Source organism: Hydra vulgaris, chromosome 09, assembly GCF_038396675.1.
Source record: "Hydra vulgaris chromosome 09, alternate assembly HydraT2T_AEP".
NCBI lineage: Eukaryota > Metazoa > Cnidaria > Hydrozoa > Anthoathecata > Hydridae > Hydra > Hydra vulgaris.
Window position 1 is genome coordinate 29608030 of NC_088928.1, and position 25370 is coordinate 29633399.

The 25370-nt window shown below is 26.3% G+C and overlaps 1 protein-coding gene across 3 annotated transcripts in view; it reads left to right on the forward strand.

The window, feature by feature from the left end:
* Positions 1–309: 309 nt before the first annotated feature.
* LOC100202254 (transcription factor 12) overlaps positions 310–25370 on the forward strand; it is a 42118-nt gene continuing 17057 nt past the window's right edge. The window contains exons 1-8 of one of the 3 annotated variants that reach the window (XM_065805260.1): positions 310–1539; positions 1963–2059; positions 2470–2560; positions 13337–13371; positions 14069–14171; positions 14439–14482; positions 22616–22670; positions 24341–24384. In XM_065805260.1, the coding sequence (XP_065661332.1) occupies positions 1469–1539; positions 1963–2059; positions 2470–2560; positions 13337–13371; positions 14069–14171; positions 14439–14482; positions 22616–22670; positions 24341–24384 (540 nt within the window). In that variant the 5' untranslated portion in view covers positions 310–1468. Of the gene's footprint in view, positions 1540–1962; positions 2060–2469; positions 2561–2620; positions 2733–13336; positions 13372–14068; positions 14172–14438; positions 14483–22615; positions 22671–24340; positions 24385–25370 lie in introns of those variants that run through there. The other 2 variants (XM_065805261.1, XM_065805262.1) reach the window with 2 other exon arrangements.

Consider the following 25370-nt stretch of genomic DNA (forward strand, 5'->3'; position numbering starts at 1 on the left):
CAAGTTTATACATCAACAACAAAAAAAAAAACGTTTTTGTTAACGCTTTTGCACCAATACCAAACCTCGCATTATTTAATAATAAATTAAAATTATCATGACCTACTGTAATTACATGGCCTGATTTGTAATATTTTCGTAAAAAACTAAGAGGCTAGTATTTGAAAGTCTGACTTTTTGATTATGATTGATGTTAGCATTTTAATTGTTCTACTTTTTCATAATATCTGGATAATACGTAGATTATCTTTGTGTACATACATATTGTTTCAGGTTTTTCACTAGCTGTTCTTTCATTATATTATACAAGGTTTTTCGCTCACTGATTGACTGCTTAAGTTTATTCCAATCACAAACAGAATTACTGAAACAAAACATAACAAAATGTTATTTGGAATTCTAGATTATAATGGCGAAAATTGAGATTAGTGCAAAATCTTATGAGTAATATCTGAATATAGTTGAATTTTCTTATTATTTTATAATAAGAACAATTATATAAATATCAGAAAATTTTGAATTTTAATCAATTTATGCAAGACATCTTAACATTCAAAACCGTTTTTTCGTTTGCTGAAAATTTCATGTGAACATAGATATTTTATAAAAAATAGATTAGTTAAACTTCATTTTTTAGTTGTTCTTTTTTTTTGTAGTTATCACTACTAATATTGAATTTACACATCTGAAAAACATATTTGTTGGTTAAATTTAAAATTGATATTCAAGGAGTATTGGAGATTTTTTCTTTTAAATCTTCTTGGCTCGGTTTAAAAGCATATTTTTTATGTTCATGCCAAACTTTATTGAAAAGCAGACACCTAAATTTTTGTTGCAGAATATGTACCTAAGTATAAATTTATACTTAGGTAAATTAAATAATATAAATATTGTAGATAAAGTATAATATTACGCAAATAACAACAAAGTTCTATAACAAAACTATCGTTAGCCAATTATTTATTAAGCAATTCTTGTAATCAAATTTTGTTGCTTAAATGTGCCTAACTTTTTGAAAAGTTGTAAATTTTTTTATGAAAGTTTTACTTATTTTAATGCTCAAATATATAAATAGTTTGTAACTTTTATACACGTACCTACATATTGTTATTGCCATTTTGTGATTTTATCAAAATTACCCATTGGGTAATTTTTGGAAAACCTAAATTTATTTATTTTATAATTTTTTTAATCATCTTATATTTTAGTATCAATAAGTTTCGGCCAGTCAAAATTTTGTAAATAAAAACTTTTAACAAAACTTTTTGTCTCCAGGTCTCTCTGGCTTTAACTTTAAACCGATGTTTAATAATGGCAGCTTTGTTGATAAAAAAAGGTGACTGACTCAAGCTTCGAAATATACACTTGCGCATGTTTAGAGTATATACTGAATGAATTATGCTGAATACTAATTGCTGTATAATATAAAAATATAACCAAAATAAGCGACTTTTAGCTCACTTTGAGCATGAGTCAGCGAGATGGGCCCATGGCAGATTGGCTAAATACGTGGGATAGAAACTCAAGCTCTGCCTCTAGGTTAGTATATATAAATGTATGTATGTTTGTATGTATGTTTGTATGTACGTATGTATGTATGTATGTATGTATGTATGTATGTATGTATGTATGTATGTATGTATGTATGTATGTATGTATGTATGTATGTATGTATGTATGTATGTATGTATGTGTGCGTGTATGTGTATATGTATGTATGTAATATTCTATTAATATATGTATGTATATTTTTATATATATATATATATATATATATATATATATATATATATATATATATATATATATATATATATATATATATATATACACACATATGTATACACACACAATGATTTTAATTTTTATTCACACAAAAATGTAAATTACATTATTATGATATAACTGGATTATTTATTTGTTATATAAATATATTATAATTTGTAATATTTCATTTTTCAGCACCCATTCAGAAAATGTTAGATTTCCAAGTAATAGTTCAACAAGAATGGCCTTAAATAACGATAAAGAGTTGAGTGATTTACTAGATTTTAGTGCGGTAAGTTGTGTGCAATACATTCAAAAAATTATAGTTTTTAAGATAATATAAAGTCTTAGTTATAATAATATTCTTTTAGAGGCTTTATATCATATTAAAATAACAATCTTTTAAAAATGATATACATATGTTTTAGTTTTGAGTTAAATATTTTTTTAAATCCATATTTTTATGTGTGTACTATTTAAATTTTTAAAATAATATACCACAGTTTTTCAGTAATGTATTCTTACAAGTTAACATACACATATTAAAATATTTTAAAAAATTTGTCAAATAAAGATTCTTTAAAAATTTAAATATTTTCCTTCCATAGATGATCATGAATATATGATAATGAAAATATGATATTCATAGAAGTAAAAAAAAAAATGTACTATAAAGTTAAATGCTTTAATTTTTTATTAAAGATGTTCACTCCACCAAATCACACAAACAACAGACCAACTGTTGATTCTACTCTTCAGAGTTCTGGTCCTGTTACAGCTGTGTCAAGGCCAGGTGAATCAAGAAATTTACTATTTTTACTTGTAAAAGTTTTACAAGATTATAAGAAAAAATGTGAAATGTTCACCTGTTTAGTGTGATGTAAATATATCTTGTAGAATTTGAAAAAGTTAGCAGTTTATAATTTATATAAGAGGGATTTTGGAGTTAAATCCTTGGTTTTATGGTTAGGATATTTTAAAAACAATTTAAACTTGTTTTACATTTGAACTTGTTTGTTGTATTTTATAAAATTGCTTATCAATATACTTTATAAACTTTTTAAAATGTATGGTTATAATATATATGATACAAAATTTATATTATAACCCAATGAAATATTTACATATCAAAAATAGGGAAAAATAAAAAATTGTTTTAGTTTATATAGTTTTTTTATTACTTTAAGAAATTTTTCATATTTTCTTTGATTTTAATAAGATTTTCAAGCTTTTTTTTTTCTTTCTGTTTGTTTTCAAGCTTGCTTCAATTCTCTTTATTTTCAAAGTTCATTGTTTGAAACACCTGCTTTTTGTTTAAAAAAATTTTGAGTAAATATTTTATAGTTATTTTCAAAAGTGTGGTTTAAACATCTGCATTATATAGACAGTTCTTTTTATTTTCAAAATGAATTGATTATATAGAAAATCAAAAATCAATTGTTTGGCAAATATATTTGTTATACTGTTTACCCAAGCTGAGTAATCATAAATAATTTTTACTATATAAGTTCATGTTTTTTATACTAATAGTTTAAAAAATAATATAAATATTCAAATTTTTTTATACAAAAACTTTCTAATCATTTCAGTTTATTTACCCTTTAAACTCACAGAAGGAAGTTACCTTAAAAGAATAATAAAACAATGACTCACATCTTTATATAAATGTAATTGCATTAAAATTTTAAATTAAACTTTACTGGCCTATACTTGTGTCACATTATTGGCCTAAATTGCATCACATTATTGCTGACATGTTATAATTTTTTATTTTGTTACACTTACCCTTACTTTGATATCATTATGTTAAATCATTGTCATTTTGTTACAGCATTGTTCTACTTTTTATTATGTCATGGTTTTCATTGTCACATTGTTGTTGCTATGGCTTTATAAAACTAAATTTTTTTATCAGTTGAATACCAAAAATCATTAAAAGTTTTATGCTACATTTTAATGGAAACTCTTATTTTTTCCTAAGTTTTAGAGTTTATTTATATAAATTTGGAATATCTTTTAAATTTTTTTATGGTGATTCATTCTCTATCAGAACAAAATTTGAAAAAAACAGTTTTTAACATATATTTTGTTCTCACATATATTCTGGCACATTACCATATTATTTCTTAAAAATTTTGATTGGTGTTATTGAAGAGTGTTAGAAATTTCTAAAAGTAGTAAATAAAGCTCTAATTTAAATTAAAGAAAAGTTCAGCTAATATCACATTTATGTATAATATTGATGTTGTTATATTTATAAATAATTTATTGCATTATATTATAAAATATTAAACTAATTTTAAATTTTTTAGAGAACCTCTCATACAAGTCACAAGTTGTGATTTGTACAAGGTGTACTAGTATAAACTTTTTTGTTTAAATGTATACTTTTTTCTAAGAAGTTATTTGAACTATGATTAAGTTTTTTGTTATATATTTACTTAAATCTCAGTTTCCACACAATATCTGCTTTGTTTTAGTAGTATTTTTGAATTTTTTTTTTTGTTTTATTAAAATGTTTTTACAATAAATTTTTGAACCAAAAACTCTAATAAGTTGGCCTAAGTACTAATAGTTGGCATTATACTCTTAACAACTAAGAACGATTAACTTGGTTTTTTTCCTTAAACATCAAAAAGACCTTATAACTTTTACCCAACTTCATGTTTTGCTTTTTTATAAAACTTACAACTTTTTATGTCTTTAGTTATACGTTTCCTAGTGTTTTAACTTAGTATTTTAACAGTATATTTATTCTCTATTTTAAATTAACTCATTACTTAATAGTGGTTGCTTGCAATCTTGTTGGAAGTAAATTAGAGTTTAAAATATATATAATTATATGCCAGTATTTAATAAGTGCTTTTAGACTTTGTCTGAGAGTAAGAAGGTTTTTATTCGTCAATGTAGGAATGCCAACAATATTGCAATTTTATTTTTTTTTGTAGTAAATAAATGCACTTTGTTGTCTAACAAAAGTTGTTGATTTTAAGTCCAGAATTTAAATCCATAAGCCATTGCAAGCCTTAGGCTTTTACAGAGATCAGACTAAAATTGGCTGCTTGTTTTAAGCAATTAAAAATTAAAGATTTTTTGTCAAGACAAGAGTATAAAGTTGAGTCATCAGCAAATAGAGCCACTTTAGATTTCATTAAGATTGTTATTGTAGATAAGAAATAATACAGCAAATAAAGAACCTTAACTTAAAGTTATGTGAAATAAAGAAGGGAATAGGCCTTCTAGAATAATTTTACTACTGCAGTTAGAAAAAAATAATTTAATAACCTTAACACCCTTATATAGAAACTTATAAGAAACTAATAACAGAGTGAAGAGTAATCGTAGGGTAGTTTGAGAGGTCAAAGTGTTTGCTAGAGTTTTAAAAATTGGAACCACTTATTTTGTACTTTTTAAAAGTTTAGCAAAAATTGAAGAGAGTTCTGGAGAACACTTTTTTAAGACTATGATGGAAATCTTGTCTGGAGCACAAACTGTAGAAGTGTTTAATTGAGAATTAACTTTAACACTGGAAGCAAAAGTAACTTCGATATTTAACAATGGGTTAATTTGTTTAACTGTCAGGAAGAGTATGGCAATTATATTCAAGACTCAAATTATAGTAAGATTTCTTTGTCAATACCTCAGCTTTATTCTGGACAGAAGTAAAGAGATCAGACCCATGAATTAGAGATTAAATGTTAGACTTACTTTAGTTAATGATGCTGTTGAAAATTAACCAAAAGTCTCTAGAACCTAACATCTGAGATTAGATACAAGATTTAGTAAACTGAGAATAACAAAGCTTTACTTCTGACAGGACTTTATTTATACATTAGCTTCTTGCAATAATAAAAAGAACATTAGTTCTTAAGAGAGATGTTCTTATAAAATAGATGAAAAAAGTGATTGATGTTGAAAATTGTGGAGTAGAATAAGGCTTTACTTATTCAACTGAAAAGAATTAATAAAAGCTTTCAAACTTTTATTCCAGAAGGTATAAAAGCTTCCAATGCACTTTTTGCATACATATTATGGATATAAACATATCTATTTGCTATTTATTTAGGTGCTGGCATACAATATCCTTTCATTGTTAAATAAGCTTTAGTATTTATATGGTGTAGTATTTGTCAAAAAAGATGATCAGATGGATGTGTGGTGTGACTCTAGCAAGACAAGAAAAGGAGGCATAATCTTAGACAGATTAGAAAAAACGTTGTATCAAACAACGTTTGTTAGAAAAGATTAAATTAATTTAGGTATCAACATGCAGAGAGGTAGCATCTTCAGTGAAAATAATTTTGGTAGAAATAAGAAAATTTAAAGAGAGTGCCTTATATATTGTATGAATGAGCTTTAGTTAGGAAAAAAAATACTCTAGATTGATTATATTGGAGAAACAGCATAAAAGAGGAAGGCTAATGCCTAATGATGATGATGATGATGATCATGATCATGATGATAATGATGGTTATCATTGTCATTATCATCATCAAGCCTTCCTCTTTTATGCTGTTGATGATGATCATGATCATAATGGTGATGATCATGATAATGATGATGATTATGTTGATCATAATGATGTTTACATATGCATATATATACAAAGTATAACATGAATATTGAATTAAAATATACTTTAGAATGTATAAATGTTTATGCAGCCTCAGTCACAACCCTGGCCCGGGCTATATTTTATCAAACCTGGCCCTGGCCCCGTTCAAATATCAACCCCAATCACTTACTAAACATAATAGTACATTTAAAAATAACAAACTAGTAATAATGCAATTTTGCACTTCAATTTATTTTGATGATAATGATGATGATGATAATATGTATGTATATATATATATATATATATATATATATATATATATATATATATATATATATATATATATATATATATATATATATATATATATATATATATGTATAAATATATGTATATATACATATATATATGTATATATATACATATATATATGTATATATACATATATATATATATATATATATATATATATGTATATATATATTACTAATAATTACTAATAATTATAATTAAATAAAAATAAAAGCTATAAATATTTTCTTAAATAAACACTGAACACTGGTGTATTTAATGTCAACAATTTCATTACATTATAAAAGTTTCAAGTTGGAAGAAAACTTAAATGATTGATTTCTCAAAACAAGGATTTTTGAATTAACGTTTTTTGCCAGTATACCCACAATATTATACTCAAATCCATGTGTAAGAATTTCCTAATATCATTTTTGTACTCCTAATGTAAAAAAGTGTGCTTTAATTTTTCAGAAAAAGAGGAAAAAATTAAGAATAATGAAAGAAAAGATTACTGCCCCATGCCAATCCCTCAGTCAATAAGTAGCACTACTTCACGGGTAGTAAATGACCGGGGTTGATATTTGACCATTGCCAGGTTCAATAAAATATATCCAGGTCCGGGTTTGCGACCGGGGCTGCATGAACATTTATGCATCTTAAAGTATACTTTTTTAATTCAAAATTCATGTTATATTTTCTATATATATGCATATATAAACATCATTATGATCAACATGATCATCATAATCATCATTAATAATAATGATTATGATGATGATTATCATCATCATAATCATCATTATTATTATCATCATCATCATCATCATCATCATCATCAACAACAACAACAACAACAACAACAACTTAAAAGAGGAAAGCTAAAGCCTGATAATAATGATGATCATAATCAGACTTTAGCCTTCCTCTTTTATGCTGTTTCTCTGAAGATGCTACCTCTCTACATGCTGATACCCAAATTACTTATATCTTTTCTAACAAACATTGTTCAATACAACAGTTTTTCAATCTTTTCTAAGATTATGCCTCATTTTCTTGTCTTGCTAGAGTCACGCCACACGTCTATCTGATTATCTTCTCTTTTGGAAAATACTACACCATATAAACACTAAAGTTTATATAACAATAAAAGGATATTGTATGTCAGCATCTAAATAAATAGCAAGAATATATGTTTATATCAATAATATGTATGCATAAAGTTCATCTTGGAAGCTTTTATTAATTCTCTTCAACTATAAGTCAAGCCTCATTCTACTCCACATTTGCTTTATTTAACATTAATCATTTTTTTCATCTTTTTTACAATATCATCTCTCTTAAGAACTAATGTCCTTTTATTATTGCAAGAAGCTAATGTATAAATAAAGTCCTGTCAGATGTAAAGCTTTGTTATTCTCAGTTTACTAAATCTTGTATCTAATCTCAGATGTTAGGTTCTAGAGACTTTTGGTTAATTTTCAACAGCATCATTAACTAAAGTAAGTCTAACATTTAATCTCTAATTCATGGGTCTGATCTCTTTACTTCTGTCCAGAATAAAGCTGAGGTATTGACAAAGAAATCTTACTATAATTTGAGTCTTGAATATAATTGCCATACTCTTCCTGACAGTTAAACAAATTAACCCATTGTTAAATATCGAAGTTACTTTTGCTTCCAGTGTTAAAGTTAATTCTCAATTAAACACTTCTACAGTTTGTGCTCCAGACAAGATTTCCATCATAGTCTTAAAAAAGTGTTCTCCAGAACTCTCTTCAATTTTTGCTAAACTTTTAAAAAGTACAAAATAAGTGGTTCCAATTTTTAAAACTCTAGCAAACACTTTGACCTCTCAAACTACCCTACGATTACTCTTCACTCTGTTATTAGTTTCTTATAAGTTTCTATATAAGGGTGTTAAGGTTATTAAATTATTTTTTTCTAACTGCAGTAGTAAAATTATTCTAGAAGGCCTATTCCCTTCTTTATTTCACATAACTTTAAGTTAAGGTTCTTTATTTGCTGTATTATTTCTTATCTACAATAACAATCTTAATGAAATCTAAAGTGGCTCTATTTGCTGATGACTCAACTTTATACTCTTGTCTTGACAAAAAATCTTTAATTTTTAATTGCTTAAAACAAGCAGCCAATTTTAGTCTGATCTCTCTTCTGTAAAAGCCTAAGGCTTGCAATGGCTTATGGATTTAAATTCTGGACTTAAAATCAACAACTTTTGTTAGACAACAAAGTGCATTTATTTACTACAAAAAAAAAAAAATTGCAATATTGTTGGCATTCCTACATTGACGAATAAAAACCTTCTTACTCTCAGACAAAGTCTAAAAGCACATTGTAAATGTAATAAGGCCTGCTTTATCTGCCAAGCTTGAGCCACTCTCCCATTGTTGTAAGGTTGCATTTCTTTCTTTTTTTCTACAAATACAATCATGGTCAATGCTCAAACAAGTTATCATCTCTGTAATGATAAACCAAAACTCATTCTTGCTAGGCTATTTATTTAACAAGTTGTATTCTTTTACTGTATCTATCCCTTCATGCTATAAAAGCTTGTATTAATTCAGTTTTTTTCCTTGAACATCAAAAAAAAAACTTTTTAACTCTTACTAATTTTTATTTTTTCTTACAACTTTTTATGTCTTTAATTATACTGTTCCTGGTATTTTAACTAGTTATCTATTTTAAAGTAACTCATTACTTAATAATGGTTGCTTGCAATCTTGTTGGAAGTAAATTAGATTTTAAAAATATATAAATGTATGCCAGTATTTAATAAATAGTAAATGTAAGCATAAAATTATAATATATTAAGTATTGTAAATTTTTTTCTAGCCCCAGCTATCAGCCTCTGCTAAATCTTATAATTTTGACGGGGCAGCGTTTACAAAAAGTCTCATTTTTAGCTGGGGATGGGCCCTGGTTACTTACTATTCATGGTTCAGGCTATTTAATAGTTGTATGTACTGAGTTCCCCGCAACTTCTTTTTTTTTATGACATCTGTGTGCGTTTAATACTGCATTTATATATGTATATGAATGTATATATATGTGTATATATATAAATAAATATATTACTAAGAGATTCCAGGCCCAATGTCAGCCCATTGACTAATCCCAGTTTCAGACAAGTGTAGATAATGAAGAAGTGTTCCAACCGACAGAAGATCAGAAACCTTGGACTGGGCACATCAGGCACTTAAAAACCAAAAGCTACTTAAGGCGGATTTCCATAAGATGAAAATAATTGCATGAAGCGAATTTTTTCGTTGATAAGCATGCGCAGATAAAACATTTCTGTTAATTTTGACAGAAATGTCTTATCTGCGCATGCTTATCGATGAAAAAATTCGTCTTGTGAAAATCTACCTATAAAGATTTTTTTTTTTTAAACATCTTTGCTTTCAAGGCTATAAAGATTTTTTTTTTTAAACATCTTTGCTTTCAAGGCTGCAAGCGACAACTAATTAGAGTTGGATGTTACTGGAAGAGAAAAGATGAAGATTGTAGAGCAAGTATTGATTGACAGACGACTTAAGGGATTGCAAATTATATGAATCAGGAAAGCAAAATGATGTGATAATGGTCAGAGGTTGGCTGCAAGAGCAGATCCAACTATGTTTACAATGCGTTTTTGCACCTTGTCTAAAAGAGAAAGTGCATCATTAGAAGATCCACCCCAGATATGGCAACAGTATTCCATACAAGGACGGATTTGAGATTTATAATGATAGAGAATAGAATCTGGAGTAAGAAAGTGTCGAACTCGATAAAGAGATGCAACCTTAGCAGATGCTAATTTTGCAACAGAAGGGTAGATGACTCGTCAAGTACATTACCGTTCACAAATATAGGAAGATGTAAATTATTTTAATAACGGTTGGCTGAAAAAAATTGAGTTTTATCTGAATTAAAGTTCTACTATAGGGCCAAGGATAGAACCTTGAGGAACTCTTAGAGTTACAAAATAAGAAGAAGAGTGCTGTCCATTGAAGACAATTTTTATACTACGATTGGAAAGAAATGTTTCAATAACCTTAAAGATGTTACCAGATACACTATAGGAAAAAAGGTTATGGAGAAGACCAGCATGCTAAACTTTATCAAAAGCTTTAGAAATGTCAAGAGCAATGGCCTTAACCTCTCCATCTTTATCTAATGCACGATAAAACCTATCGGTTATTACTGTTAGCAAATCAGCTGTAGAACGAGAAGATCGAAATCCATATTGATGATCAGAATGTAAGTTATTGGATTCAAGATGAGAGATTAAGTGTTTGTTAATTAAAGATTCAACCTTGCTTATGATAGGAAGAAGACTAATGGGATGGTAGTTAGACGAATCAGATCGCTCTCCAGAATTTTTGAAAATAGGGATAACAGATGCTGCTTTCCAGTAGGCTGGAAAACAAGACTCTGATAAACACTTGTTGAATAGTTTTGAAAGTATAGATGACAGCTTCGGAGACCACTTCTGTGAGATTATAACAGGTGTGTTGTCTGGGCCAGACGCTGTAGAAGAGTCTAAGCAGGAAATCCCTTTAGATACAGAAGCTGGAGTGATACGAATGTCAAACCATGAATCAATCTGTTTGACGGCTATATCAGGTAGAACTAGTGGAATCAAGAGATGATATTGATGAAAAGTTCTTAGCAATTTTTAATATCAGCAATATTGATGAAAAGTTCTTAGCAAAGAGATGATTATTGACAGCTTCTGGAGATTTCCCTCAAGAGGAATCCATTATCAGGCCCCTGGAGCATGCATAGTGTGAGATGGATTGCTAAAGTTATTTACTAGTTAAAGGCCTAGATGTTCTGTAGCCTGTTTAAATTTTCAAGACAAGAAAACCAATGTATGTCTTTACTTTAAAGTTTACTTGAAATTTTGGATGGAAGCATCATTTTCTGTATCAGCACTAAGAAATGATCTGGGACTACTCTAGATGTTATATGATTATTCAGACAAGAAATTTGCTACTTCAGTATTAAACAAATTATTTGGTCATCTGTGGTACCTCTCTGAGGAAATAGTAGCCTTAGCTTTTTTTGACCAAGAAGTACCCAATGATATAAAGAGACAAAATCTAAACAACCATAGAGGCAAGACTGAAAACAAACACTTGCAGGTTGTCTCTGAACATAGTTGTGCCTTTCTTGGTTGTAAAAAAAGCACACAAATAGCTGGACAATCAAATTTGGAACGATGCCTTTAATACCCCTGTGCTGTTATGATGAAACACGTTGATATTTAAAATAAAAACGTAAAAATTGTCTCCATGATTATTTCCATTTTATATCAGCATATTAACATTTTCTAACGTAACCTTGTTAACTATTATAAGTTAATTAATATAAAATTTTTTAGCCAATAGTTAAATTTTTTTTTTTTTTTTTTTTTGCATTTCACCTCCCCAAGGCCAAGAAGGCCACTACAGATGAGGAGGCTACTTGTGGTTATAACCCTCTCTCAACTCTATAACTCCAAAACACAAACCTTGACGAACAAGGCCGTTGTGCGGAGAAACAAGTTGAGCTCGGTGCTACCAGGGACGTGGTGGCAATCGAACTCGGAACCTCTTGCTTATGAAGCAAGCGTTCTACCACTACACCACTACCGCATAAGTAACATTAAACCAGTTAAAGCAAGAATGTATTGAATTACGCTGTGTATGGTAAGTCCTATGTCATATAAACTATTCAAAAATGTGTAGCGTGTTTATGGTATATATCATCTATAAATTTCATTTTATTTAAAGAATATAAGAGAAGAATGAAAGCATGTGCGGCAAACAAAACCTTTGGTCTACACTGATAGCTAGATGCCAATACTGAGCTTTTTTCAATTTCTAAATTAAAGCTTACTTGCAGGTCTGAATATTCAGTATAAGTTCACCATTATCTCAAAATAACTCCTGATGCTCCACCATCAAACAGCTAAAATTTTAAAATAAATAATCTGTTAAAAAAAAATTCAAAAAATGATGTAATTAATTAAAGATTTAATAAATTTTTTCTTTATTTATCTGAGTGGTGCCTCCTTTATCAATGATATTGTAATATTTAAGCATGTATCCCAATACATTTCTAAAAAAAAAAAATTCTATTATGACTAGGAGAGAATGTTTTTGGTAACTCTGTTTTATTAACAGTGTTCATCATTTTTGCTTGGTGCGAAATATGCGAGATAATTTAACTCTAATTCAATATGCATGTATGTATGTAATGTATGCATATATGCATGTATGTATGTAATGTATGTATGTATATCATTAGCATGTTATTTCTTATTAAATTATTTGGATTATTGTAATTAAAGTTATTAATTTAGGTGTCAGTTAATGGTGCTATAGCAAAAATTCATAAAAATAGGCATTGATAGCTGGTATTGATGTAGCAAAATAGTTGAACTGGTGTAACAGTAGTTAAAAGGTTAATATGATGTTGCTATTGCAAAAAGATTGATAGAATACCATTGTTTCTGTAGTAAAAGGCCAAATATAAAATTTGAAACATTTTTAAGTTTAATAAAATGAAATTCATGATCTTTATAGTTTTTAAAACATCAAAAGTTTCATAAAAATTTCAATTTAAACTACTTAAAATTTAAAGTTAATGTATAAATTTATGATTAATAATGTATTTTATTTTTTTATAAATTAATAATTTTTTTATTATTAACTTAAATTTTTTTTAAAGATGGCGATGAGTCGTGGACAACATATGAAGCAAGGGTAAGTTTTTAAAATAGATTAGTATAATAAACATTGTGTGTGTGTGTGTGTGTGTGTGTGTGTGTGTGTGTGTGTGTGTGTGTGTGTGTGTGTGTGTGTGTGTGTATGTATATGTATATATATACATATATATATATTTATATATATATATTTATGTATATATATATAAATGTATATATATATGTATATATATATATGTATATATATATATATGTATGTGTATATATATATATATATATATATATATATATATATATATATATATATATATATATATATATAGATAGATATATAGAGATATAGATATATTGATAGATAGATAGATTTATATAAAATTGCAATCAAAGGTTTACCAGCTCCTCATCATCACCATATAACTTGATGGTTTTATTTTAGAGCTTTCATACTTTTACTTTTTTCACACTTTTTTTTTCTTTATACTTTAAATTGAGGGCTGGATTTTTTCCCCAATTATATCCAGATTTCTAAACAAGAGTTTTAATCTGGGATGCTCACCCCAGTTTACTGAAATTACCATGTCTAAATGCTGGCAAAAATTTCAAATTTATTAGTTTGATCAATTTTCAAATCTTATTCAAAATAAAGTTTTTCCAATTGATTTTAAACTTTTTTTAAAAATTTAATAAATCTTTTTCAATTTGAAATTTTTTTTTACCAAATTAGTTTAACATTTTAGCCATTTGATGGTGGAGCATCAGGAGTTATTTTTGTTCAAGATGATGGTGAACTTATGTTGAATTCCAGAAAAGGTCTTTCTGCCAACTCATTCAGTCCTGCAAGTAAGCTTTAATTTAAAAATTGGAAAAAGCTTAGTATCAAAATATGTCATATTTAAAATAATTTATTTTTTTAAACAATTTTACTTATTTTTGTTATTAGTTAATCATTATAAAGTTATTTTTGAATTTGAAATTTATTGGGTTTTAAGTGTTAAGCAATAAAAAAGTGAGTTGAATGGTAAACATTTTTAAAAATTATTTTGACTTGACTAATAATTACTTGCTAATGAATTCCTTCTCTGTGAAATCTTATAAAATCTTGTTTAGTAAAGAGAGATGCCTTTTCCATGATGCTTATCAATGAAGGTCAGGTATGTTAATGTCTGTTATTTTTTGGAATTTTCTATTATATATATATATATATATATATATATATATATATATATATATATATATATATATATATATATATATATATATAGATATATATATATATATGTAGATATATATATATATATATACATATATATATATATATATATATATATATATATATATATATATATATATATATATATATATATATATATATATATATTTATATATTTATATATATATATATATTTATATATATACATTTATATATATAATTTAATAAATTAATATAAATAATTTAAATATGAATAAATGATATAAAAAATTTTTATATATATCCAATTAAAAAAAACTATAAAAAGCATCTCAATTATAAAATATGTTTTTATTATTATATTTAATATAATCTTATAATGGAAAATGTATTCATTAATTAAAATAAGAAAAAATACATGTGACTTATAACATTTTGAAGAAATTAGGAGCATGGTTACTACATAATTTTTTAATGAATTACATGTGAGTTATTATGTAGCAGGTAGTTGATGATAATTCCATGTTGTTCCCACAGCATAAAATCCAAAAAAAATGATCACAATGAACACATTGAGGCAGATAGTTGATGGTAATATTATTTTTTCAAAAAATAATTCTTTGAACATCAAATAAATAATATTTTCCAAACTAAATTATTTATGTTAGGAAATAAGTTAAAAAAAATAATTAGTTAAAAAAATAAGAAAAGAAATAAGATTTGCAAAGATTTTTGTGAAAAATCTTTGCAAATGGTTGTCCATAAATCTATAAGTATAATATTGTATGTGATTTGACGTGACAATAATTTTTAAAAATATGACTCACATCTTCCTGAAAAAAATAGAATGCATTTTAAAAAATAGAATGCGCAATATTTTTTTTATTTAAAAAATTAGTATTAAGTAAAAAATTTTAAAAAAAACTTCATAGAAAGGTTCCGGTAGTTTTCCCTGTAAATTGAATTTTAACATTTAATTTAAGATTTGGTTTAAATTCAATGTTTTCTTCAATTAATAAAACCAACATTTTCTATTATAATTTATACTTATTTTCTATTTCTTGTTAAGAGTTTTCCTTGTGTCGCATCTTTACACCATTAGACACTTTCATATTTATAAAATATGTTTGATGTTTTTGTTTGGAAAAATGTAATATGAAAATATAATTTTATAATGTGAAGCTTTTTTGTAACAAAAGACTTTAAGAAAACAATTTTTGTTCAAAACTTTATTTGTAACTTTTAAGTTGTTTTAGTTGTTTTATTTTTGTTAGATAAATATTCACTTTATTATTAAGTTAAACGTTAAAGTTATTTATAAGGATAAAGTGCATTCAATGATAGTTGAATAAGTATTTCATTCAACAATATTTAAAATTTTAACTTATACAAAGTAAACAATTAATAACATTAATAAAAGTTACCTTTAAATTTACTTTAAAAAGAGAAAGAATTTACTCTTTCTGTTTTAAGGCATATAAATTTTCCATTTAGTTATATAATATATATATATATATATATATATATATATATATATATATATATATATATATATATATTAGAATGGGGCATAAAACACCTATATTAAAAACTTGTATTAAAAAATATGTTTTATTTTTTATGGGTACCCCAATGGTCGGTCTCACCAGTCCGAAAATATGAAAATTTTTAATTTTTGTAAATGATGAGGGAAACAGGGTCACTTACAAATATTTCAAAGATATCATAAGGGTTATTTTTGTAGCCTGATATATCTAATTTTAGATTATGTTTTGTTTTACTGCAAAAGATGATGGATATGGTCAGCCCTACCCATTTAAATACATGCTATGTATATTTGGGAGGTGGGGGGGGGGTGCATACATTTTTTTTCTACATATTTTGAATAAAAAATATTTTTACATTTGTATTTATTTTTTAAAGAAAGGTTTATTTAAAAGTTTCTAACCAAGATTTTTTTTTCTGTTGTCTGAAATTTTAGACTTGATAGCTTGGCTATCTTCTTCGTTTCCGAAAGTTTTAATGAAGTCTTGAACAAGTTTAATAGCACACTCTTCGCTGTCATTTATAACAAGAAGACCAGTGACATAATTTTTATATCTAATATAACCCGAAAATGTTTCCCAGTTTTATGAATTGATTTTCAGCCATTCTGTCTCTTGTAATGTCATTTTTAATAAATCAAAGAAAAATCAGCTTTCAGGACCAATGAAACCTCAATTATTTTTTTTTTCATTGTCAGTAAAAATTTTGGAACTCAGTTTTCCCATCTTATAACTGGTAAGCTTTTCTGTTTGATTTACGAGCTAATTTTTGTAGCTGATCTACACATTTATCAGCAAGACACATAATCACAAATCTTTCATTTAAATACCAATTGTGCTTTTTAAGTGATTTCTGTACGGCTTCTGCTAGTTTAAAACTGAATTCAGAATATTGTATCATTTCATTAATAGCTTTTAGATCTAAAGAAGGTGCTATGGCAGGATAGGAGCTTTAATAAACCATGGAACATAAAATAGTGCTGTAAATGGATCAATTTCATGAATCAGCTTTCCCTCTTGCAATGATATTATATTACAACATAAACTACTGAATTGTGGCTGAAGAAGATCTTATGCTAAATAATAAACTTCCTGTGCTATAAACTTGACATGATGCAAAGCCATTGGAAATCTAAAGTGAAAATTTTTTACTTTGCCACTTAACCAAAGAACTGCTAATTGTACAAAATACTTGTAGTCATTTCTTGGAAACATATCATTATCAAGGCAATTTTGAAGGAATGTTAATGATTCAGAATATTAAGCAGGTAATTGTGCAATAGTTAAATCCCTGTTTGATTTTTTGTGCAATAGTTCTCTAGCTATGTAACCTGTTGTTGTTGTTCCTTTTTTTCCAATTTCATTAAGGTAGACCCATTTTATACCTGTTTTTTTAATATCTCTGTTTGTAATGAAGACTCTGCTTGCTTCAGAAAGCTATTTTATTTGAAGCACTGAAAAGGGACTCAGACCAATCAAAAACACCAGCTTTCACATGTGCAACAGTTTTCATGAAATGGTCAAATATACCCAGTAAAGCATGAAGAACCTATAAAAATATCAGTAATTTCTAAATGTAATAACTTTTAATATCAAGTATGCTCATATATTAAAAATATAGAATAATATGAACACTATTACAAGATACCAATTTATTGTATTGGCTTTACATCACAGATTGGAATTGGTTTGATGGTTTGTCCGGCCCTTGTGATATAATTGGGTTTTTTTTAAATAAAGAAATGTCTTCCTGTTCAAGTTGGTTAAATATTTCATTCATAGTTATAATGTCATGATTGATTACAAAACCATTTTCAATTCTTTCAATATTCGAACACTGATTTTTTGAGCATGTGCCCATGATCACAATATGCACCTCCAACAACAAAAGCACAAACTGTTTAAATTGACATTGTTTCTATTGGAAACTTATTGAAAGAGTTATTCTTTAACATACTCTTCAAGCAAGGTTTCCTTTACCAGCCTTGAATTATAAGCCAGCATAGCCCATTTTTTTAAGTTGGTTTTTCTTCAGATGCAGGTCTTTACCAGCTATTCTGAACTATTGTTTTTTGTGCAAATGTCAATTTATCAGAGCCAAGTGCCTTAGCAATTACTAGTATACAACCTATTATGTTTGCAGAAATAGTTTTTGATTGTTTATTTTCCTCAGCAATGAAAATTTCAAATAATTCAAATTCAGTGAGCTTCATTGTTATTAAACTAAAAATGTAAATATATTTGTTGATTCATTGTCTAATAACTATTTAAACAAAATGGTTTAAACTTAAAATAATATGATTCAAAATATAAACAAGTTCACGTGAAAAGTAAAAATATTATTACTATATACACCACAACATATATACACCACAACATATATACACCACAACATATATACACCACAACATATATACACCACAACATATATACACCACAACATATATACACCACAAAGCCTTCAGTTTTGATTTTAACTCTTTAATTAATGGTGATATTAACTAGATTAAATTTAGTCAAAAAAAAAGTTAAATAGAAAAAAGGGCTGGGGGGTGGAGGTATTGGTCAAAATTGGACTAAATCCTTTTTTTAATTTCTAGGCATACACTTTTACTGAACACATCTTCCCCTTATGAAAATATGTACAAAATAAAAAACTATTTGTATTAGTATTTTTTTAATATATTTTACAAAAAGTTTAACTAAAGGCTCATTCTTTTACATTTTTTTTAAAAAGTGCTAAGTTGGCACAATTTAGTTAAAAAGCATCTTATTCCTCTTTGTTATAGGAGTTTTAAAATATATGGGTTTACAAGTGCCAACTTAGCACTTTTTGAGATAAATTATTTTTTCTGATAAAAAATTAGTTAAAAAACACTAACATTTTGCTAAATTTTAGTTGTTTCATTAGGTATAACATGTAAAAAAAATTTTGTGCTATAATCTATGATGTTAACATTCACATTTCCATAAACTGCAGTCTAAGATTGTTTCTACATACAATTATCACATTAGCACTGCTTATATAGTGACATTTTTTCTTGTATAATGCCAAAAATGACTTTTATGTATCATTTATACCTATTGCATATTTTTTGCAACAAATTTACATTATTCAAATTTGTATACTTCCTGAACAAATTATGCTTTTAAATTTTTTTTTTTTTATGAACTGGAAATTTATTTGACTTTCAATAACAACTAACTTAAATTTATTTTGGTAACATTGATTTTTAAGCTATGCCCACTGTTTGGCCCACTGTGCTTAGGGTACCCATGAAAAAAAAAAATTTTTTTATTGACTTTGGTGTTTTATGCCCCACCCTAATATATATATATATATATATATATATATATATATATATATATATATATATATATATATATATATATATATATATATATATATATATATATATATATATAAACACACACACACACATTATTTGCTTTTTATATTACTTACACACATTATACTGCTTTTTTTATTACTACTTTAGTTGTATAAAGATTTAAATTCTTTTATAATGTTCAATTATTTTTATACCAATGCTAATATTTAAAAACATTGTGAAAAGAAAATTATTCAATGTAGTCTTTTGTATATAAAGTTAATTGATTTTTATTTATATTTTTTTTTTATTTCTGCATGCTCTATAAAATTTCTTTGGAACACAGATTAATATACTTTTTTAAAAAATAATTCACAAATATATGTGACCCATAAATTAATGAATGGTCATGGTGTGGGGTTTTCATTAGTATAATTACATACTTAATTTTTTTGTTTAAGTAAGATGCAATCCATTGTTGAGAAATATTGCATACACCAATGTTCTAACTTGGTGAGACAAACCCTGTGGTTTACTGTGTCAAATGATATTTGAAAGTCATGAGTGATGTCATAAACAAGCTTGACTTTATGAAAAGCACATTGATAGTTTTTTAAAAATCATATAATGCATGTGTGGTAGAATGGTTTTTCCTAAATTTCCTAAAAGTAATTAATTGATACAATTATCAGTTAATTGATTCAATTATCATAAGTTATCAAAGAATTTGTACAGTGTCTGGCATTGAACACGTTCTGGCATGCTTAATACATAAGGTGGGGTGTGTGTGAATTTTAGTCCAGATCTAATAAATAGGGGATAAGGGGTTTTAATAAATGTTTGGAAACTTTTTATAGAACACGAATTAAAAAATTTATTTCTAGTGTGGCTTGCAGTCAAATGCGCATTTTTTAACAGCTCTTTCGTCAAAATTACAATAAGAATTAATATGCTTATATAAGTTTTATACTAAAGTGATAAAATGAACAAAAACCTAATTTTTGATAAATCGAGATATATGAGATTTTTTAAAGGTCAACGATTTGATAGTTTTTATTCTTGTCAGTGACTGATATATATATATTTTCTGATTTTTTATTTTTTTTTATTTTCTTCAGTTTCAAGATGTTTTTTTTTGTTGAAAACAAGTAAAAATTAATAAACATAGGAGTCCTAATAATCTTTGGGTGGATGGGGAAATTTTCCAAAAATTGATAAATGTCCCCTCTTGTATATTAAGTGCCTTAGAGTATGATAATAGGAAAATAATGTAATGCATCTGTAATCTTTTTTCCATTTTTTGTGAATTGGAATAATATTGGAAATTTTAAAGAAACATGAATATGGGAGAAAATTCCAAAGTGGGAGACAACTAGATAAAAGTTTTTTTAACATTGAGGAACAGTTATGGTAAAAGATGGCAAAGTGACATGTTACTTGTGATCAAGTTTTGGTTGATAGAACAAGAGATGATATCTCGCTTGAATAGCGATGGTGGTGGTTGTATGAGTAGAAAAGAAAAAGAAATGTAACCTCACGATGATAGGAAAGAGGCTCTAGCTTGACAGTTAAAACAGGTCTAATATATTTAAAAATATTAACAGTGCTGGCATAATTATTAGATATAACCTTTAATAATAGTTTTCAAATTGAAATGGTGGTATTAGGGCCCAATTTCTTCTATTCAAGTATTTATTGTGAAGATAAATATTTTTGAATTTTTCTGTTGTTACTGGTGAAAGAAAAAGTTTAGAAAATCATTTTTAGAAAATTCAATTTTTTTGAAAGGTTACTTGAATTATAAAACAATCATTGAAATAGTTAGCTATTCGTTTATCATTGGTAATTAAATTATTGTTAATGAGGAATTAATTATTTATAATACAGTTGTTAACATCTATTAATTCCGTTCCATATTTTTTTTATGTTGAGTAAAGTTATTCTTGAATAGGATTATATAGTACTTTTTTTTTTTTTTTTTTTCTGATTTTTTGTATAATACTGGTTTTACTTTTGCAGTAGTTACTGTGTTACCATAGCTACTGTGCCACAGTTAACTAGGTGTACACTAACAAAAAAATTTAAAAGGTATTTCTAAATAAACTCTAAGCCGCAAAATAGCAAAAAATGCACAACAAGCGCACGATTGTGCAATTTCAGTTGATGGTAAAACTTTCGACGGTAATAAAAAGCAACTTTAAATTGTGTAGATAAGTTATTCTGCATTATTCATAAAAAAATAAAAAGCAACTTTAAATTGTGTAGATAAGTTATTCTGCATTATTCATAAAAAAATAAAAAGCAACTTTAAATTGTGTAGATAAGTTATTCTGCATTATTCATAAAAAAATAAAAAGCAACTTTAAATTGTGTAGATAAGTTATTCTGCATTATTCATAAAAAAATAAAAAGCAACTTTAAATTGTGTAGATAAGTTATTCTGCATTATTCATAAAAAAATAAAAAGCAACTTTAAATTGTGTAGATAAGTTATTCTGCATTATTCATAAAAAAATAAAAAGCAACTTTAAATTGTGTAGATAAGTTATTCTGCATTATTCATAAAAAAATAAAAAGCAACTTTAAATTGTGTAGATAAGTTATTCTGCATTATTCATAAAAAAATAAAAAGCAACTTTAAATTGTGTAGATAAGTTATTCTGCATTATTCATAAAAAAATAGCTATACATATTTAAATCATAAAACTTTTGTAAAAATATAAATGATAAGATAAAAGTATTAATTGTATTAAAATAATAACTGTTTACAAGGGGCTAGTTCGAAAACAGCAATGTTGCAGGTAATTTATGTATCGGAACAAACTGGTTACGATGGAGGTATAACAAACCTGGTGATGATAGGGACAGAGATATTGACAAACTTGATGCTCACAGGGTAGAGATAATTTAACAGGGATGAAGTAGGAATGGAAGAATATATATGAGGATGGAGTGGAAATAGAAAAATGTATATGGGGATGAAGTGAAGGTTTTGATAGTTTTAATCATTGTGTTGCTTTCTAGTTTTCTAACAATTTTTTTTTATTAATTATTTTAATTTAGTATAAAAATGTTCTCAAAAGTTGTTGTAGTTGAAGTTTAAATTAAAAAGTGTTCTTTATTATTCTATAAGTTTTTATCAATGTAATTTTTATCATTGATTATCCTCACATAAAATATTTGCTATAGAAAATGTTTTACATGTTGTGTTGACTTTAGAATATATCTTACACCAGAGCAGTATCACCTACAGATAATGTAGAGAGCACAGAATGTTAGTTTTTTTCATCTTTTTATATTTAATTTTTTTAGTTTCAGGGCTGCATCCAGACATTCTTTGGCATATTCTTTTAGTAGTTTTTTTTAAGAAAAGACAGCAGAAATTTTGTTTTCAATAAAAGATTTTTTTTTTTGCACTAATTATAGTTGTGATCATTAGATGCTTCATTAAATTCTTAATAATGGTTATTATTTTAAATATTGATTTTGTTTTATTGACAGAGATCGCAGCTGTCAAGCATCGACTCTCTACCCTTCCTCATTTTTAAAAAGTTTTTCTTCGAGTTTTTTATAACTTGGAGATTTTTTTTTCTTTCAAAAAAACCATAAAAACAACTTTTATTATACAATATTTCTATTGAATTGATGTTTAAAAAAATTCTATTACATTGCTGCTGTTTTTCTATTTGTTATTAGGTCTTCATAGGATGGGAGTTCAGTCACACATTTTGTCTGTCCATGCATAAAATATTTTTTTAGACACCTTGACCACAACTTTTTGCATGTTTTGACATTAATTATAGTAGCGTTTCAATATTTCTTAGAAATAACTAAGTTCAACTAAACTTTAAAATAAAAACTTTAAAAAAAGGGAAATGAAATCTTGAAGATAGGGTAAAATAAAATATGAATAAATAAAAAAATTTTAATTGTTAAATTAAATTTTTTTTAACTAAATTTTTCTTATTTTAACATGAAAAAATAAGAAAAGGAAAATCAAAGTTTCAATGACATCTAATCCAAAAGTACTTAATTTAAAAAAAATAAAAATTATTTCTTGCTTTCTTTTTTCTGCGTAAATAATAAATTATTTTCTTGAGGTACTGATTGATAAAAGTAAATAAATTGAATAATAGAAAGTCTTCTTATTTTCGTTAAAGAAATTATGTCAAAATTTGATACAAGTCTCGACTTGTATCAAATTTCATTAATGAAAATAACCACTACGTTAGAATTAAAAAATAAAAAAACAGTTAAATAATTACGCAACGAATCTTTTTTTTTATTAATTTCTGAATTTTTATTTTTTTCTTATTTATATAATTTTTTATTTTCTCTTTTGTTAAAACTTCTTTTCCTTTATTTTTTTTTTTTTTTTTTTTTTTTTTTTTTGTGAAGTTCCTTTTGACTTTTTTCTGTGACATTTTTGAAAAGCTATGTGAAACATGCTAACATCCTTAGTCAAGTTGTCTAAACAAAATATTTTCTGCATGGACTGCAAGGCATGCAACCTCGCCCACTTCCTGTGAAAGGCCTGTGTTAATATTTTTTCTTGATTTTACCCAGGGCCAGAAGAGTTTTCTTGTAGTTGTTGTTGTTTTTTTGATTTTTTTTTGTTTGTTTCTATATTTTTTGTTAAATTATGAAATATATAAACATTAAAATAGTCTTTTTTTAATTTAAAAATTAAGTTATAGATAATTTTTTAAAGATCTTTTTTTAATAATTACTGATAAAGCATTTTTTTAAAGTTTTAATAAACTTTGATGCAGCTCTAAAAGTTATTATGCCTGCATTTGAATTTTTATACATTTATAGCAATAATCTTTGTTATACTTGCATCCATATAAATATTTTTATCAGTTGTTGCTAAAAGTGATCTGGATGTGGTCTTGATATACTTAAAAAAAGATTTTAAACATTAATTGATCTATTTCTGTATAGGGCGTCGTTACAAGCAGCAACAGAAAAGCTCTGCTGCTCGCTCAGTAAGTTAAATATATGTATATATTAAAGGAATAAAATAAAAAGGTTGATTACTTTTCTTGAATTCTTTTTAATTAATTCTAGACTAGTGTTAAATTATATTCCTTATTCACTAAGTGATCATTTACATCTGGCAGTTAACAAAAAATGTGGAAAAATTAAGACATGTCACCAAATATTGCATAGGGAGAGAAGGATTATCATATTTAAAAAAAAATTGTTTTATAAAGTTTGATCACTTTATTAACAAAATTTTTTGTAATAAAAATTGTAACTAGCTAATAAATTTTTAATTTTACAAATTTTTGAGTTACCTACTTTTAAAGATTAAGTTAAAGATTTTTTCACCAAAAGCATGATGAATAAGTAGGATTTTTTTAATATTGTTGCACTTCCTTAAAGTCAAAAAGGTCACTACATTCGAGCAGGCTACTTTAATTGTGGTAACAACCCACTCTCGACTCTCTAACTCCAAAACTTGAATCTTGGCGAACAAGACCACTGTGCGAAGAAGTTAGTAGAGTGCTGTGCTACCAGGGGCATGGTAGGGATTGAACTTGGAACTTCTTGTTTATGAAGCGAGCGCTCTACCACTGCCGGATTTTATTTCTCATTTATATTAGGGGTGCTCATACTGGTGGTAAATTAGGGGTGCTCATAATGGCCTTCATGCCAGATGTGGCATGATAGTGCTAGCTGACCATATCTTTGCTGGTCACATAACAATTATGTGGTCCTTAAAGATTTTCAATTTTAGGACATATTTTTTCCTACATATAAAGTTTTTGATGTGAAAGGTAAAATTATCAAAAGTAAAAGTTATTACAAATCCTTTAATATTAAAAGTTATTACAAATTTTTTAATGTTTGAAAGTTAGCATTTTTGAACATTAAAAAAGGTTACATTAAATAGCATTTTGTCATGCCCGTTTTGTAAGATTCATTTAGTCATAGTCTATTAGTTAAAGACTGTTTGAATCTCATTTTT